Source organism: Castanea sativa, chromosome 7 (assembly GCF_040712315.1).
Source record: "Castanea sativa cultivar Marrone di Chiusa Pesio chromosome 7, ASM4071231v1".
NCBI classification, from domain to species: domain Eukaryota; kingdom Viridiplantae; phylum Streptophyta; class Magnoliopsida; order Fagales; family Fagaceae; genus Castanea; species Castanea sativa.
Window position 1 is genome coordinate 15,450,473 of NC_134019.1, and position 17,395 is coordinate 15,467,867.

Sequence of the window (17,395 nt, forward strand, 5' to 3'; positions counted from 1 at the left end):
CTTTTCAGATTTTGTTGTTCCTCCTTGTCCTACGTCACAATGTCTCTAGCTACTTAAAAAGAAGAATGTCCTCTCTGAGATATTTATTAAGCAAGGATCACCTATGCATAACACAGAAATGCTGACATTTATTTTGGTTTTTTTGGACATTCATGAAATTTAAGTCCTCTTAACTTCTTCAGTTCACTTCAATAACCTGTCTGCCCTGAAAGTCCAGAGGCTTGAACTCGGACCTCAATCTTGACGCCCATTGCAAAGCATGTCGGACCTCAAACCTGATGCCCATTGCAAAACTCAACTACTTTAGGCTCCCTTGTCCAGTGACTATTGAAGATGAACTCAGCCCCTAGAGGATATGCAACAATTTTTGAGATACTGCAGGAGTCATTTTGGCTGAATCACCTATCATTGGAAATCTCAGGCCAATCACTCCAAAACAAGAGAGAATATGCGACGAATGACAGAAGAAATTGGAATAACAAATAAGGCACTTAATGCAGGTTCTATCACAATCAATGAAATAGATCAGCGAAAGACCACATTATGAACCTTGCAAAAATGTCAGACTCTAGGAACTCAATATGAGCAGCACGTCCAATAAAGGAGTTTAAGTTCCTGCCATGCAAAGAGGTATCAAAGTTGACATCACAGCGCATGAACACTCGATGCTCAGATGAAGGACTCCGTATCTGGTCCAAGCAATTATTCAGCATCTCCATGAAGACACTACTTTTTTTGGAATCCAATGAAGCTGCTGGGCACATTTCAATTCTAGCTGAATGATATGGAACATATCCATCCTGACATGTAATCAATAACTAGCATTACATTTCTATCTATCTCCTTTGCTTTTATTGTTATTATTATTTTCTTTTTTGGTAGGAAATCAACAAAATATTGATAGTCTTTAAATGACAAGGGAAAATTGCTGGAAGTATATAAAAATTCATGTATAATCATCAAGTGAGTGTACTGGTGGAATTTTAGAAACCAAAAGAAATGCTAAACTATAGTTCCTACATGTTTTTCTTATAATTTGGCTTCTTCCTTTGAATGAGATGGAACATAACAAGATACTCTGAACCATTAAGAGATTGCATTGGCATCTATTATCAAGAACTCACCAAAATAAGTCTGGTATTAAAGTATTTTTCAGAAATGAGATGCTATTCTGTTTCTTTCTTTACCAGGTACAAAATTAAGACTCTAAAAATAGAAACAGCTTATTTGGTACCAAACTTTCCGGTAAATAAACATATAGATGTTCCCAATTAGAACAGGGGCTCCTCACTAGAAGAAGAAGGTTTTTCAATCCCAGCATGATTCTCTAAATATACTAAAGACCATAGAACTTACAATAGATCAGTTGGGAACTGCCCATCTAAAACATTTGTAGCTTTCTAATAGTTCTTGGAAAGGAAAAGTTTATATGTATGCAAGCATAATATCATGAAAAAAAGTTGTACAATTTTACAAGCTGTCCTTGTCAACAAAATAAGCCTGAAAAGAGGAGTACCTGTGGTGAAGATAACAGAATTACATTTCTGAAGTTCTGCAGTGTCCTCTTCTGTGAATGGGGTGAATAAAACTTGTTTTAGTCTGACAGACAGATTAAAAAGATATGCATACTTCTTATATGTACAAAACTATGTTTAATCATTCATATGGTTACTTTCATTTCCCTAGAATATGTACTTCAGGATAGTTTTCATTTTGGAGAGAAGGCAAACAAGACTCTAGCTAAGGCCACAAGTTCATGGTTGAACAGTGGAAGCGATGTAGGAAAAAACCAAAACAATGCAACAGTAAAATTAAAGAAGAAAGAAAGTTGTACCCAAGCTCTCACTTTTGCAAGTTTTGGGAGAGGTCATGGTAGGCAGCCTTTCCCCCAATTTTTTTTGAGATGCTGATTCCCGAGTAAAATTAAAGAAAAGGAAAATAAATTAGAGAGAGCCTAGGAGTTAGCACCTAGGTTTGCTAAGAGTCAACACTAAGTAAAAAAAAAAAAAAAAAACCGCTAGGAGTAAACACCTAAGTTTGGATGGAGCTAGCACCAGACCATTGAGACAATTTCAAGAGAAATTTTATTCATCATAAAAAATAACCCCGTCTCTACAAGAGTACATTATTGTGCTTAGATAGACTACTAAACTCTAATTCTAACTGACATAGGAAAACCTTAATTCTAATTGACTTATAAGAACTATTTCTAAATGACTTGGAAAATGCCATTTATGGAATTAAAAAGATAACCTTGACTCTGGGACTTTCAATAAAAACACTAATAAACCTAATTAACTACTAATAACTAAATTAAAATACAATTGACTCCAAAATTAATTAAAATAGATATCTCTTTGCGCTTCCCACATCAGGAGTGAGTAATTGTTTTATATATGCTACCAGGCCCCTCTTAAACCTTTAAACACATCTTTAGAAAGAAAAGAAAAGAAATGAAAAAAGAGAAAAAAAAAAGTTATAAATAATAAATAAATAAAATGCTAGAACCACTCTGAGAAAGGCTTAGGGAAGAATAATTTGTTTCAATACCTTGCAGAGTTTGTATAAGAAAGTGTTGTGGAGATCTGGATTATCTGTGAGAGTAAGTTGATGGATGCATTGTGCACCCTTGAGCTTCTTCAAGAGCCACAGCCCGGAGTTAAATAAAGAGTTTGAACTGTACAGATACCCCAAGTGTGGACCAGATATAGAAAGATACGTATACAAGTTTCTTAGATATGGCTCCATGACGCTCTCTGCAAAAAAAAAAAAAAGGCACACATCTAGCAGTAAATGCAAATTAAATGAAAACAAGGCCTTCAAAGATACATGCATACCAGCTAATGCAGTTCTTATGATGAGGTTTCCAATGGAATGACCAACAAAGCTAAGCCTGATGCTTCTTGAACTACCACATCTTGAGGCTTTATCCATTTTCTTTTTCAGGAAAGAAATCACTTCCTGAGCCAGCCTAAAACCCATCTCTCCCAATTCTCCAAATGTTTTGTCTTCATTTGCCTCTGACATCAGAAACTCTATTTCGGGATCTATCTGAAGCCATTGATTCCTGACAAGCCGTAAATCCAGGTGATGTCCCTATTCATGTTGTAATTCGTATGTTTAAATACAATGCAAAATGCACTAATCACTGTTCACAGAAACAGAAGGTATACAGACATATGAACCTAGTACAGAAACAAAAGTTTGCAGCATAAAACACAATAAGGAAGTACAATGCAATACCAGATACAATATTTCAAGTATTTGACTCCTTTAATGAAGAAAACTTACTTCAGATATAAAAATATCAGTAATATGTTCACTGAAATAAGAACAATACACACTGTCAAATTTATAAGCTTGATGAAGATCAGCACCAGTACTTCCTTTTTATTTATTTATTAACCATCTCATGGTGGCAATGGACATTGACTTCTAACCATGACAGCAATAATTTATTTATTTTTTTGTGGGGGGAAGAGTGGGCAACTTGATAAAATAGAAACGGTCTCCCTTAGCCTAAGCCTCAGTCATTTTGTTCATACGGTACGTATCAGTTAGGGGGGTGGCTACAGCTCGGTGCCAGCCAGGTGACAGCCCAATGGATCCTAACACAGTTTATTTAATAAACAAGAGGGTGAGTTGATTTAGTTGACTGTGATTCGACCTGACATCACCTTTGTTATTGTAGTAGTTAGTCAGTTTATGCAGGCTCCAAGGCAACAGCAATGCATGTTTATGTCATAAGTTGAAGCACCTAAACGCTCCTCACAAGGTGTGTTCAAACCCGCCAGCAGTCTTTATAATATCTCTTTTCATGTGCAAATAGTACCGGTGATCATCTTGATAGGCTCATGTATGCTCTTTACATCAGTGCAGGTGACAATCTTGTCACTTGGGGAATCAAGAAGCAAAAAATCTGGTGATTGGCGCAGGACAAACCAGAAAAATTCAACAACGTAATTAAGAACCAGAAAAATAAAGGATAGAGAACCTAGGAGTAAGCACCTAAGCTTACTTGGGGTCAGCTCCAAGCATGAGAAAACCTCTAGGAGTCAGCACCTAGGGTTGGCTGAAGTCGACAGACCATTGGGACAATTTCAATAAAATTTTATTCATCAAAATAATCTCCTCCGCCCCAACCACCCCCCCCCCCCCCTAATAGGAGTACAAGACTTTGCTTATACTACTAACGACAAATCTAACTGACATGGGAAACCCTAATTGACTCATTACAAAAATACACTTGACTTAAAATAAAAATACTAATAAATCTACTCAAATACTAGGGTTTAAAATAAAATACAATTGACCAACAAAAACACAATTTCAAAAAATAAATTAAAACTAAATTAAGAATAGATATTTCTTTGAGCCTCCTACATTAGTAGCAAGTAAATAGGTAGAGCATAGGGCTAGGGTCTATACAGTGTGTGAGATGTTATGGTGGAGGGTTTTCTAGTAAATAACTGATGGAAATATTCAGTGATCATCAGGCAGCAATCTATGTTAGCTGGTAATCTAGTATTACATAAGCAAACCAAACACATTAAGGTGGATTATCTAAGAGAGATATTTATGAAGCGGCAAAGTACATAATCTTATGTTAAATTGTCTGATCAGTTAAGAGATATTTCCTGAAGGCATTAAGCAAGAATCAATTTCCAAACCCTTATAATAAGCTGGGCATGATGATGATTCAGCTTGAGGGGGAGTGTTAAGAGGGTTTTTTATTGTTGAGGGAAATTTTGTACTCCCTCCATCTCTTGTTATATGCAGCATTAGAAATGGCAAGATTATTAATGGAAAGGTGAAGACGATGTTGATTTTACTAATATCTCCTTTACATTATATTCGAAGTGGCACGACTTTTGAAATCTTTAAATAATTGCTAAATTAGATTAGTTAGTGAGAGCTGGAGGGAGTAGTTAAGTAATGGTGGTACATTGAGAGAAGTCACTCTGTGTGATTGACTCTCTCATCTGTCATTCCTAATCTTATAATTTCATGACAGTGCAGATTGTCTTTTGCTTAAATTTTCTTACAATTTATGACCTATATGCTAAATTAGATGTTAGAACTTTATCTAATATTCAGTAAATTATTGTTGCTCTATGAGTTACTTTTGGTCAAGTGCATATATAGGGCAAAAGGAAGGTCAATTGTTAGGCCAATTGAAGGGCAGCTATGAGGACATCTTGGGTTCAATGTAAACTGGCTTGAAAGCAGTTTGGTTAATTATGATTATATTACCTTATTTTATCGTGCCATATTTTAAGTTTGTGGCTAGATTGGATGTTAAGACTTCATCGCTTGCTCACTAAATTATTCTTGTTCATTGTAAAGGCGAATTTCTTCAAAAAAAAAAAAAAAAAAAAGGCTAAAAAAATTATATAGTAAAGACAAGGTGCATGTGGAGAAGTAGAACATGCCTGAAACCCATGCACGAAGACAACAATTTTCAAAACAGGACCATCTTGTTGAGGGCTAGCCCTAAATGACCTGCTCATAGCCTTAAAGCTAGGTCCAGTGAGCACAGAATGAGTATCTTTTTGGCCCAAATGGTTGAAGTATGAATTTAAACTGGTAGTACGCAATGGTGCATTGATGATATGTTCAACAATTACAATAGGCATATGCAAAGGATCTCCATATAAACGCATGTCTTGAAGTGATTGATTGTTGATCTGCATGAAAACCATAACTTTTTATGAACTTCAATATACAAGAGAATAAGGACATTTAAGCATTCCATAATGAGAGTATAACTCACCCCCATATGTGCAATGCTTTGCCGATGAAGCTCAGCACGCATAGCTGCAGCGTTGGCAGGCTGTACAGGACATTCAAAGACCACGGAGTGGATGCTTAAATGGCACTCATTCAGAAAATTTCTTATTTTCAACTAAAGCTTAGCGGAAAACCCATTATATTGTTCTTATTGACAATGAAACATGTAGGTCATATATGAAAAGAAATATAATTACATTTACTGCATCAGTTAACTTCCGCAAACTCAGAGATTTTCCATTGACACTGTGGTAAGACGATGACTTGTGACTCATGTATTGAATAGGGCCATGTGGCATCTCAACCTTAGAGTAAACCATCCATATTGACCATTCTGCTCTCCGATCATTAGCCCATGCATCACGTAGTAATTCAAGTATCTTTGTTTTGTTAACTCTGAAAAGAATTTATGCATCAGCACAGAAATAAGCACAAGAAAGAAGTCAATGAAGAAGAGAGTAAGCTGACTACTGAAAAAAATTATACAAGAAACAGTCCAGAAATAAAGAACTTAAAATTAAATCTGTGTCTAATATATAATTAGTGTGTAGAAACATTTTTAACATTTTTCAGCAATATCTAATTCACATAAATCATAAAACCATGTTGATCTTCTGGGAGAGAAAATACGTTTTTTCCTGAATAGAAGCATACATGCTATTTTCATTTCTAGTAAACTGAGGCATTTCTGGATTCAAACATCATTTTGAGTAAAAAAAATACCTGTGGAACTTCAAAAAAGCGTTCCATAAGAACAAAACTTGATTTCCCAGCATATAATAAAAGCTAAACAGATAATCCTGAGGCAAGGACTGGAGCAATTTCTCACTTTGAAAGTTAATACTACCACCTGCTTTCTGCTCAATAAAAGAATTATTATTCAGCAAATAAAAATATTAAGACCATCAATATCAAAGAAAAAAAATCAGCACTTATCCACCACAAGAAATAAGGTGAGAACCTCAATACTATTTTGTGGCTTGCCAGAGAGTTTCCGTGAAACTTCACCAATTTCCATATCCAGATCTGCTTGCAGAAGAGAACTACACAGATTTTTATTATCAAGATTGAAAATAAGATCGGTCAAATCAATTTCTTGTTCGATAGCTTTGCTAATCTTTTGTAGATCTTCAAAAAGTATATCACGAGCAGCCACCAACGCTTTTACAAGCATGATCTCTTTAAAATCTCCTGATGCTTTTTGACCTAATGCCTGATCAGTCACCAAATTTTTCTTTATGAATAAACAAAAAAGTTCAGTAATGCTAATCTTTTCTTGGTAACAACAGAAGCATACTACAAAAAATCTTCTAAGAATTCATGTAAAGCAACTCAAAACAGTGTAGATGTTGCAATATCTTGTAATGAGGAAGTTAAGAGACAGAATCTGATTCAGGGAAAGAAAAGACTTTTATTTTAATATAGTTTTTTATTCAATTTTAGAAGTGATTGTATTTTTCTATTGGGTCATTGGATTTTACTAGCTAAGTTATTACTATTTTATTCCTTGTGTCTGTGCGTGGCATCATACATTGTGTTTAGTATCATATATTTGTTCATAGCCAATCCCAAGCATGGGAAAGGCAGGAGGGTTATGGTAGGCTTTGCATGATTTGATGACTGCCTTGGGGAGCATCCTCACATTAGACAAATTGGAGAATTTGACTACAAGTGCTTATGGTTGGTTTAGGACTTAGGAGGATTTTTAGATCTAATGTTTAGAGTTGAAGAAGAAAGGGTTAAGATTTAAAAATAATAGGTTTATGAGGAGTTATTATTATTATTTGATAGAGAAAGTATGTGAGGTTTTAGGGTTTCAGTAAGTAAGAGAAAGGGCTTGACTTGGGGTTGTAAGGAAGGAAAAAGAGAGAAATTTATGGTGTTTAGGGGCTGTATAAGTAGTACTCATGAATTGTAGCAAAAGAAAAATAAGAAGGAAAGAGTAAATAACACATGAAGGCCAATATGTTCCAATGATCAACTCCTCTATTCTTTGATTGAGCATATATTTAAGGATTCTTTCTTGGGTTAGTTGTATTAAGACTTCTAGTATGACTAGTTAACTAAAAACCTAATAAAAGGCTCATTTGGACTCAAAGAAAATAAAACCTAAGATACTTAAAATCTCATATAAAATTCCAAACTCAATTAAATTACCAAAGTACCCTTAATTTGTAAGGATTGCAGAAATTACAATGTTTCCCTTGAATACAAAATTGATCATAACTAGATAAATAAAAACTCAAATTAATTTTTCTTTTTTTCTTTTTTACCATAGGAAACTTTTTTTTATAAGTAATAAAGGTTTATTAAGAAAGAAGATCACTTCATGCTCACGATGATGAACACAAAGTGTCTTAAAAATTACATCATAAGAAAAAGATGAGTAAAACCCCACACTAAAGACCAATTAAACAAAGTACATATTAGCACTAATTGTAGGTGCTCCTTAGACCACTCAATATCCTAAAAGCTGTGTCTATTATGTTCCTTAAACACAATTTATATCAAATATGATGGAACAAGGTTCCAAATGTTTGACAAGTGTTTCCCAAAACAATTCCTCCAACCAAGCAATAAGGTTGCTACTGTCGAAGGCAAACCCAATGAATCCCAAACATCTTAAAGATGACACTCCTCAAACTAAAAGCAACTGTGCAATAAAGCAATAGATAGTCAACTATTTCCCCATTACACCTACACATGCAACACCAGCTAACTAAAGAGAACCCCCTATTGATGAGACTCTACAAGTAAAGATCCTACTCCCAAGCCGCTATCCAAATGAAGAAGTCTTGAATAAACGAATTTGCGTAGTAACAAACTAATTCCCATATCCATCACATCCCCTCAATGTCATTTGTTGAATTTATAGATTTTCTTGTCTTTGGATTGTATTCTTTTGAAAGGGATAGATTCACATCTCTCGCGTGTGATCTTCCCATTTTCTTTTCAAATAAAAGTTTTTTTTTTTTTTAATTACATGGGCATGCTAATCAAGAAAGATAAAGGTTTCAGCTTCAAAAAAATCATTGTGACATTACACACCTTGTTTGACCCATCAAAATCTTGACCATTATCATCTTCAACAGCCCAAGTTGCACTGTAATATATAGTTGGTAATCAATGCTGATAAAAGTTGACATATAAAAGCAGGTAATTCCAGATTAAGGGATACAATTCTGAATATGTCAGAAAGTGGAATCATGACAAACCTGGGTACCTTCAGTGGGGGGACGTAAGAACCAGTTCTCAGTAAACTGACATGTACACTTATATCAACAAGGACAGCATGGGAAGCATCAAAATGAACAGGACAATAAGCATGCATTCCCAGAAGAGCATTAGGAGGAATGCGGAATTCATGAACAGCAACAGAGCATGGTTCTAGAGAAGCCTGCAACTCAGGCCTGCAAATAGTGTGGCACAACAAGTGTTCTGGGTTCAGATAAGAGTTAAAAGGGTATTCAATTCAAGTTTGTGTGATATCAAGCAAACAGTGAAAGAATAAATTGACAATTTACTTAACAGAAAAACAAAGCATACAGGGAAAGAAACATAGCTTGCAGTTTAATTTCATTTGGCTTGGATATTAAAGAAGTTCTGATAACTAACCTGATGTTCAATATGGGGGCATACATTAGCTCAAATTTCAAAATAACAGCAGACGTGGATGGACCCTGAAAATAAAATTCCAAATCAATTTCCAGAATACTTATGAGCTCTATCAAAATCTAAATAATTAGACCCGGAAAAAAAAAAACAAAAACAAAAACTAATGGCCAATAGGAACATGCCTAGAAGAAGTAGAGACAAATTCAGCCTTTTGGAAATATTTGAAATGTTTTCCCTTTAAAACCTACCTGAGCTACTAATAGAATTACAAAATTACTAATGCTTTGGCCCCACGAAAAGACATTCTCAAAGAAAACAGAGGTTCTCGCCTTTGACTAAAGCATAAGAAGGAACACAATGTCTTGAATCTTAAACATCATATGTAAAAGGCAAAAATGGTAATGCCATCATGTGGGATGGCGAAGGGCTTGGGTTTGGTCCACTTTGACAAATGAGGAGTGCTTCTTTCTTTGGATACACAGATTCCATTAACTCAAATCCTAAACTTACCAACCTTGGAGATCCTATGTGTCTCTGAGTTTGATATTTCAATTATTTTTGTCCAGTTCTTCATCTCTTTTTTTTCTTGGTTATATTGAGATTGCTTGCACTAGGAGGAGATATCCTTCACTTCTTTCAAGTAATATAGGCTGACAGTAAAAAAGAAAAACCCTCCTAAGGGCGCCTCTATGGGCAATGTTCCACATCACTAGGGAGCGAGTTGGATATTGGTGGCTTATATGTGCTCAAGCTACCTGGGAGTCAAAGTATTCCTCCAAGGTGCGCTTGTGTCTCATCCTTAAAAGGCCTTCATCAAGACCTCCTCAACATACTCACCACCTCCCCCCCCCCCCCCAAGCACCAAAGAGAAAAGAAAAAGAGAAAGATCATTACCTCATTTTTACCAAGGGCTAGGTTGAATGAGATCAAGACAGATAGAAAAACATCCTGTCTTGCATCTATGATCAGAAAAGGCTGTGTTGAAAAGCTATTGTCTATATCATCAATCCCCCAACCTCCATGGAAATTATCAGAACTCAGTTCAGGAGCTGCAACTGGAAGAAATAACACTCACTTAGCCCTTAGTTGATCTAAAAGGAATACCAATCAAGCACAACAAGCTCACTAAAAGATTAGAGTATTTTTATTTGAGAGAATATTTATTTTTTACCTCTGAACCTAAAAAATGCTGAGCAACACAGAAAAAGTTATTAAAAAAATAAAAACAGGAATAGAAGATGCCTAAGAGGCTAAAAAGATCCGAAAGGATTAATAAAGGCCTAGGAAACAAAAAAGTTCAATAACCACAAATATTTAGCATCCAAAAAAATGATTTATAGAATAAAAAACATAAAAATAGATTAATCATATAAAAAATTAATCAACCTACTGGTGGGGGCAAAAGAAGATTCCTTGCAGTTGCATTACATATGGCATGGTGATTTGCCTTTGTCTACGACCTACCTACAGCTTATCTCAGTTTTCTTTTTTGATGGTGTAAAAAATTCTAGTAGAAAGGGAAAGGAGAACGGGCACAAAACCTTTTCAAAGAATACAACTCACAAAGAAAGTGTCAATAAAATCAACAAAAGACACAAATTTTCTCTTTGATCAAATGAGCAGGTCACTCAACTCCATTAAAGACCTGCCTATTTCTTTTGTACCAGAGTCCACATAGCACATAGGGGCAAGGTTTGCCTCACAATAGCGGCTTTGCAGCTCTGAAATCGTCATTCTCAACTCTCCAACATCTCACATACATATTTAGGCATCCAAGTTAGTCCTAGCAACATGAAAACAAAGGACCATACAGGAGTTGCCGTGTGACAATGAAGAAGTAAGTAATCAACAGTCTCCCTGTTACCCTTACACATAAAATACCAATCAACCATCAAAATCCAGTGTCCCTCTGAAGTTATCACTTGCTCATTTTGGTTTTTTTTTTTTTTTTGATAAGCAGAGTGTTGGCCCCAAGATGAGGGTGAAGGGGAGATTCAAACTAGAGTCCTCCACTTCATGACACGTGGTCTCCAGATGATTGCGCTATCCCTTAGGATTCCATTGTGGTCATCAGGTGGCATGGACTCCTTTCCATTTGCTAATCTCTGCCCAATTAAGATCTGGAAATTGGTTCTAACCACAGTATTTTATCATCATCATATAACAAGCTCTCTGGTTTTGGGGACAAAAAAAGCTGTGTGTTTGCAAAAATAAATAAATAAAAATAAAATCTGCAACTTCATGGTCGAAACTACAGGCCCTTATTATGAATTGTTAATGACAGTTATTTAATTTTATCTTTGAGTAAGAACTTTATAAACAAATAAACAAGAAAGAAAAAAGAAGAATAAGCAAGGGTTCATATTACATCAATTATTTTAGTATACTTATCCTTTCTAAATGGGACTTTCCCTCACAAACTTTATCTTTAAAAAGAATTACTAGTAAATCACTCATTCCAGGAAATGTGCCAAATCCAGGATGGGAATGGACTATGAATATCAAACCTAGGGACCTGGACTATCCCTCAATTCATTTTCCTTAGTGGTTCCTAACTAGATTCAAGTAATGTCTAAGCTATGCCTATGAGCAACTTTACTCTATGGTCAATTTATGATTTTGGTCCCTAAATTATGTATCGATTTCAATTTTGTCCTTGAACTATTGATCGTTTGAATACCTCAATATTCCCTTACCCTATCTTACTGTCATTATTCAAACAAAAATGGGTAATGTGACAAAGGATTCTTGTACACATTGTCCTTATAATTTGTAAGTGACACACTATGCCACATGCTGGTCGATCTCTCAAAATTAGAATGTATATTTTTTTAATAATTATATATATATATATATATATATCAAGAGACGTGAATTTAATATTTGAAAATCAAATAAATAAAAAATAGTTGTGCTTAATCATGAGTTTGTGAGACTAGAATGTGCCCGAATGTGTGATGACAACGTTTTTTCTTTTTAATGACAAGGAATCTCGGAGACCGTGCAAAGCATCATATCTTTCTACTCGGTTAAACACCGGAACCATGTAACCATGTGACCCACCCACATCAAATAGATCAGGTAAGTCATTGGCTTTGCCAATGGAACGTAGCCCCTAGAGTTGTTTGCACCCAAGGGGATTCGAACCTTAGACTTGGAGGGAGCATACCACCAAGACCAAGGCCTTGACCACTTGAGCCAACCCCTAGGGGCTAATGTTTCATGACAACGTTATAAAGAAATGTGTACAAAACGGTCAATCACATTAGCAATTGCAGTTTGCATAGTGACGATAGTGCAGGGTAAGGAACTAAGGATAGCATTGAGGCACTTTAGAACTTGACGCATTAAATTGGAACAATAGATAATTCAATGATGAAATTGAAAATTGAAAATTGAAATCTGACTCATAGTTTAGATAATAAAATCATATTTTGACCTCATTCTATTTGAATGTTAATGTCCTATAGCTTGGTATATGAGGGCTACAATCTATGATTCCTACTAAATATCAGTAGCCCTAATCTAAGGAGACCCCTGTAATAATGCAAATTCCTTTTAATTGATGAGTAATGATAACTTTATTAATAAAAAGGAGAATATTTCATGTACATTGGAAGTTTAGACAGAAAAATCCTAAAAAATACACACTCTGATCAATTACATTTGAAAAGAATGGGAATCAAGAAAATCTACAATGGAACTCATATTACTTGTGCCAATGAAATTTGCAAAGGAAATAAGGGAATTTCATCTCTTTCGAACTCTTTGGTCTCTTATGAGTAAGGATAAAAAAATTACTAGATTTGTAAAGAGGAAATGAGGACAAGGGTAATATTGAAATCCTTTTCAATGTTGAATCCATTCCTAAATGGTCATTTTCAGTGTAGCCTAATGATAGATTGTTACATGGCGTAAAGGATTGTGTTGCCTGCCACAGGCTCTCAAAAGAAAGCAAGCAAGTGTGTAGTTCATTATGCAAAAGAAAAAGGAAAAAAAAAGAAAGCAAACTCCTCTCCCAGTATCACATGTAACATGGGTAAATACTTTGTACTATAACAGGAGTAACAATTATGCCAAGGTTTGTTTGTTTGCTTTTGGGTGTGTGTGGATATGATGAGTTTTGAACCTATCATGTATGCTCCATGATGATTGGTTTTTATCATCAAGGCAAGACATTAATCGTTTTTGGTGTGTCTGGGATTCGCCCGACCCCTTATTCGACAACGATAAACTTTACCAATTGTGCTAACTAAGCTAACTACAACCCAAAGTACTCCTAGTACAAACACATTTTTCAAAAAAAAAAAAAACATTAAAACCCATATGCAAGTGTATTAAAAGAAAATTACAAATAAACTATTACAACTTCAAGAAAGCATGCATTACCTTCATATTGAACAACCCGTGCTGGAGTCCCCGGATAAGTGTTCTCATTGCCCTCCCATCTAACTGTTACCTTAATCCTATACCATCTACATGAAAAAGATTCACATTACCAAGTAGAAATTACCCAAACAAACAAACGCAAATTGATAACGACATGTAAAGAATTATAATTTACCCTTTTTGGTAAAGGTCGAGATTGTGAAACCTATGGATGTAAATGGCGATTTCATGAGTCGCATCAATAGTAGGCAGTTGCTGCTGCTGTTGTTGTTGTTGTTGTGGTGGTGGTGGTGGTGGTGGTGGTGTTGGCAGCAACCTCTTAGCTGACCAATTTCCATAATTCAGACCAATCAACCACCTAAGTTTCCGAAACATATGTACTACTATTTCCAATTCCGAACCCAAATCCTCAAATCTCTCATCCCTTCTTCTCTTTCTATCAAAATTCTCTAAAACCCATCAATATTTCTCCAGCACAAACCAAACCCACAAAATGAAAAATAAAAACTCTGATTCTTAAATGCTATTAGAATGCAAATTGTTGTTATTGTATGTGATGCAGGTTTCAACTAAAGGGTCGAGGAAATTAAGGATAAGTTATTAATATTAGTTTGTAATTGGAGAAAGCGGCCACCTTGTACGGCTGAAATGAAATGCTCCAACCAACTTTCAGGTGCGTATGGGGGGAGCTATTAATGAAACTCTCTCTCTCTCTCTCTCTCCTTCTTTGTTTTTTTTATCAATTTAATAACTTATTGACTTTCTTTTAATTGGCCTTAAAAAAAATAATAAAAAGACTTTCTTTTAATTGGTTTAGGGAATATTTTTAAAAACTTTTCCTAAAAAAATTGACTAAAGTTTTTAAGTTTTTTATATTTCCTATAAAGATGGAATTAGCAAATATTCTAGAAACACTTATTAAGTAGACTCTTAATTTATAAGATTAGAATAAGTCAATCTTATGGTTCTGTCTAAATAAACTAGAGTGCTATAACTTTCTAAGCCTAATGCTAAGTACAACATTTTCCATAATTGCAAACTCTGACTTTTTGTTTTTAGAACAACATTGTTTAAAAAAAAAAAAAAAAACAATGTTGTTTTTACTTAGGTCTACCACTAACACTATTTTTATGCATCAACACAAATCGGCAATATTAATATTTGTGAAAAATGTCGTACCCTAAGTCTTATCAAGTCATTATTCTAAGCCACCAACCTAACAAGTCTTAAAGGGGTTTGTGAATTTCTTCCATCTTGATAACTTGTGTGGCCTATTTAGTTAACTAAGCTAGTTTGGACTGATGCACAGGCTGTGTCGATGGCAATTAGTGTTTACTCTTATATAGTGTTTGATTTAGGGAATTTTATATGTTCTATGGATTTGTAGGCTCCAGTTAACTCAATTGATAAAATCTTTGATAGTTGAATAAGAAATCTGGAGTTTAATCTTCGCCTACACCAAAAACCAAAAATCGATTGGTATTTTAGTTTAATAATAAAGAATTATCATCAGGAGTATATGTACATATATATGTTCTATGTATTTAAGTATGTTCAAATTTGGTTTGATTAGAAATTTTTTGCTAATGTGAGATACTCATGTTTGGTTATATATATATATATATATATATATATATATATATATATATATATATATATATATATATATATATATATATATATTATATATATAAACAATGAATTAAGTCAAATCTCTTCAAATAATAGTTTAAGATCAACAAAATAATGACAAATAACTATGTAAATTTTCATTGGTTAATCATAGCATATATAAACAATGAATTAAGTCAAATCTCTTAAAATAATAGTTTAAGATCAACAAAATAATGACAAATAACTATGTAAATTTTCATTGGATAATCATAACATTATGCCTTGTCAATCAAAATTTTTAAAATTTCTGTAGGAGATTAAAATAATTCTAAATAGTCCCTCAAAAAAAATTGAAATAGGAGATAAAAATAAATAATTCTTTTACCGATAAAACAAATGCTCACAACCATTTTTACAATAAGATAATCCACCATAAGTCAAAATAAATTTTTTTTTTTTAATTATTGGACCCACCGCAACTCAAAACAAAGATGTTATGAAAATGTTATGAGACTAGTATTATTCCTGTGCAATGCATGTCTTGATGATTCAAATGTAAGTTCAAAAATTTTTAAATAATTAAAACTAAATTATTAAATAAATAGTAATAATAAATTATAAAATAAGTAAATAATTTTAATAAAAAAATTACTTTAAGTTCTGATTGTCTAGAATTTAGACTTTATCAATGTTTATCTATTTTTATATTTTAAAATTCTCTTTGTGCTTTGTGTTAATTTCTTAATATGAGATATGGAAATCAGTTTGATTGAGTTATGTTTAATCTATGCCCTAAATAGCACAAACAATAATAAACAAAATAGTTCCTCAATACCAATTTTTTCCTAGTTATAGTCTAATTGAAAAAATCAACACACCCACAAATTAAATACAATAACCAAAACAGAAAATCAAAACATATACAAAAGAGCTAAATATTTGAGAATATAAAAAATAAATAAAAACTTACATAAAAGAACCAAGAACTTAACCCATTGTTTTGTTCATTTGTAGTAAACTTCCTTTGGTATAATAATCTGCACGCAAATTCAAAAGTAAAGAACAATAAGTAAGATGAGTTTATTAGCTTAAAACATAAGCTAAAGTTGCATTTTGAAAGAAAAAAAATACAATAACATGGGGTGTATTGTGTAGAATTTAATTATAGGAATGACTTATTGGTTATGAGGGATTGTATTAATATTAATATTAATTTAATAAGATGCAACTTGAGGAAAAAAACAAAAGCAACAAAAAAAAAAGGGTTGTGTGAGATTTAAGTTTAGAAATTTTTTATAATATACTATTAATTTAAATTTGTTTTAAATTCTTGTTAGATCACCCAACTTGAGAAAAAAAAAAAAACAAAAACCTGGGTTGTGTAGAATTTAAGTTCAGAAAATTTTGATAATAGACTTTTAGTTCAAATAAAATTTAAATTTTGTTTTTAAATTATTGTTAAATCTTATCCCTTAGTCAAAACATGAGTTTTGTTTTTTAATAGAAAGAAAATGTAGGTTGTTGTGTGGGATTTAAGTTTAAATTTTTTTTTTTATAATAGACTTATAGTTTGAATAGAATTTAAATTTGTTGAAATTTAAGTGATAAAATTTTACCTAAATTAAAGAGTTGTTAAATATTATCCCTTAATTAAGGAAATATATCCTAACAAAAAATATGTTATTAATTTACTAATAAATCTTATCACTTAGTCAAAACATGGGGGTTTTTTTTTTTTTTATTTAAAAGAAAGAAAACGTAGAATGTTGTGTGGGATTTAAATTTATAAATTTTCTATAATAGACTTTTGCTTTGAATAAGATTTAAATTGATTTTAAAAAATATATAATTTAAATTTGTTGAAATTTAAATAATAAAATTTTACCTAAATTTAACAGTTGTTAAATATTATCCCTTAATTGAGGAAATATATCCTAACAAAAAATATATAATTAATTTACTAAATAGTGAGAATTGTTACTTGGCG

General features: G+C 33.2%; 1 protein-coding gene across 5 annotated transcripts; it reads right to left on the reverse strand.

Moving 5' to 3' along the window:
* Positions 1-92: 92 nt before the first annotated feature.
* Positions 93-14,523, reverse strand: LOC142642042 (uncharacterized). Of its 5 annotated transcripts, XM_075816393.1 has the most exons (16): positions 13,970-14,523; positions 13,795-13,880; positions 10,300-10,460; positions 9,406-9,470; positions 9,006-9,200; positions 8,839-8,893; positions 6,752-7,003; positions 6,514-6,647; positions 5,988-6,186; positions 5,774-5,833; positions 5,433-5,687; positions 2,838-3,096; positions 2,551-2,756; positions 1,517-1,567; positions 550-800; positions 93-402 (listed from the first exon to the last, which is right to left on the reverse strand). In XM_075816393.1, the coding sequence occupies exons 1-16, from the start codon at positions 14,167-14,169 to the stop codon at positions 399-401; spliced, it is 2,433 nt and encodes an 810-aa protein (XP_075672508.1). In that variant the 5' UTR covers positions 14,170-14,523; the 3' UTR covers positions 93-398. The 5 variants fall into 5 exon arrangements, with proteins under 5 accessions (XP_075672508.1, XP_075672506.1, XP_075672507.1 ...); XM_075816391.1 differs by having other exon boundaries at positions 93-800; XM_075816392.1 differs by having other exon boundaries at positions 93-800; positions 13,795-13,871; positions 13,970-14,511.
* Positions 14,524-17,395: the final 2,872 nt, after the last annotated feature.

Bases quoted from the DNA above. Each gene is read 5' to 3' on its own strand.
- LOC142642042 (XM_075816391.1), bottom strand. From the start codon at position 14,169: ATGTTTCGGAAACTTAGGTGGTTGATTGGTCTGAATTATGGAAATTGG. The intron at 9,471-10,299 runs GTAATGATCTTT...TTTTATTTTCAG, and splicing joins TAGCCCTTGGTAAAAATGAG to GGTCCATCCACGTCTGCTGT. The intron at 6,648-6,751 runs GTTCTCACCTTA...TTTATTGAGCAG, and splicing joins AGCCACAAAATAGTATTGAG to AAAGCAGGTGGTAGTATTAA.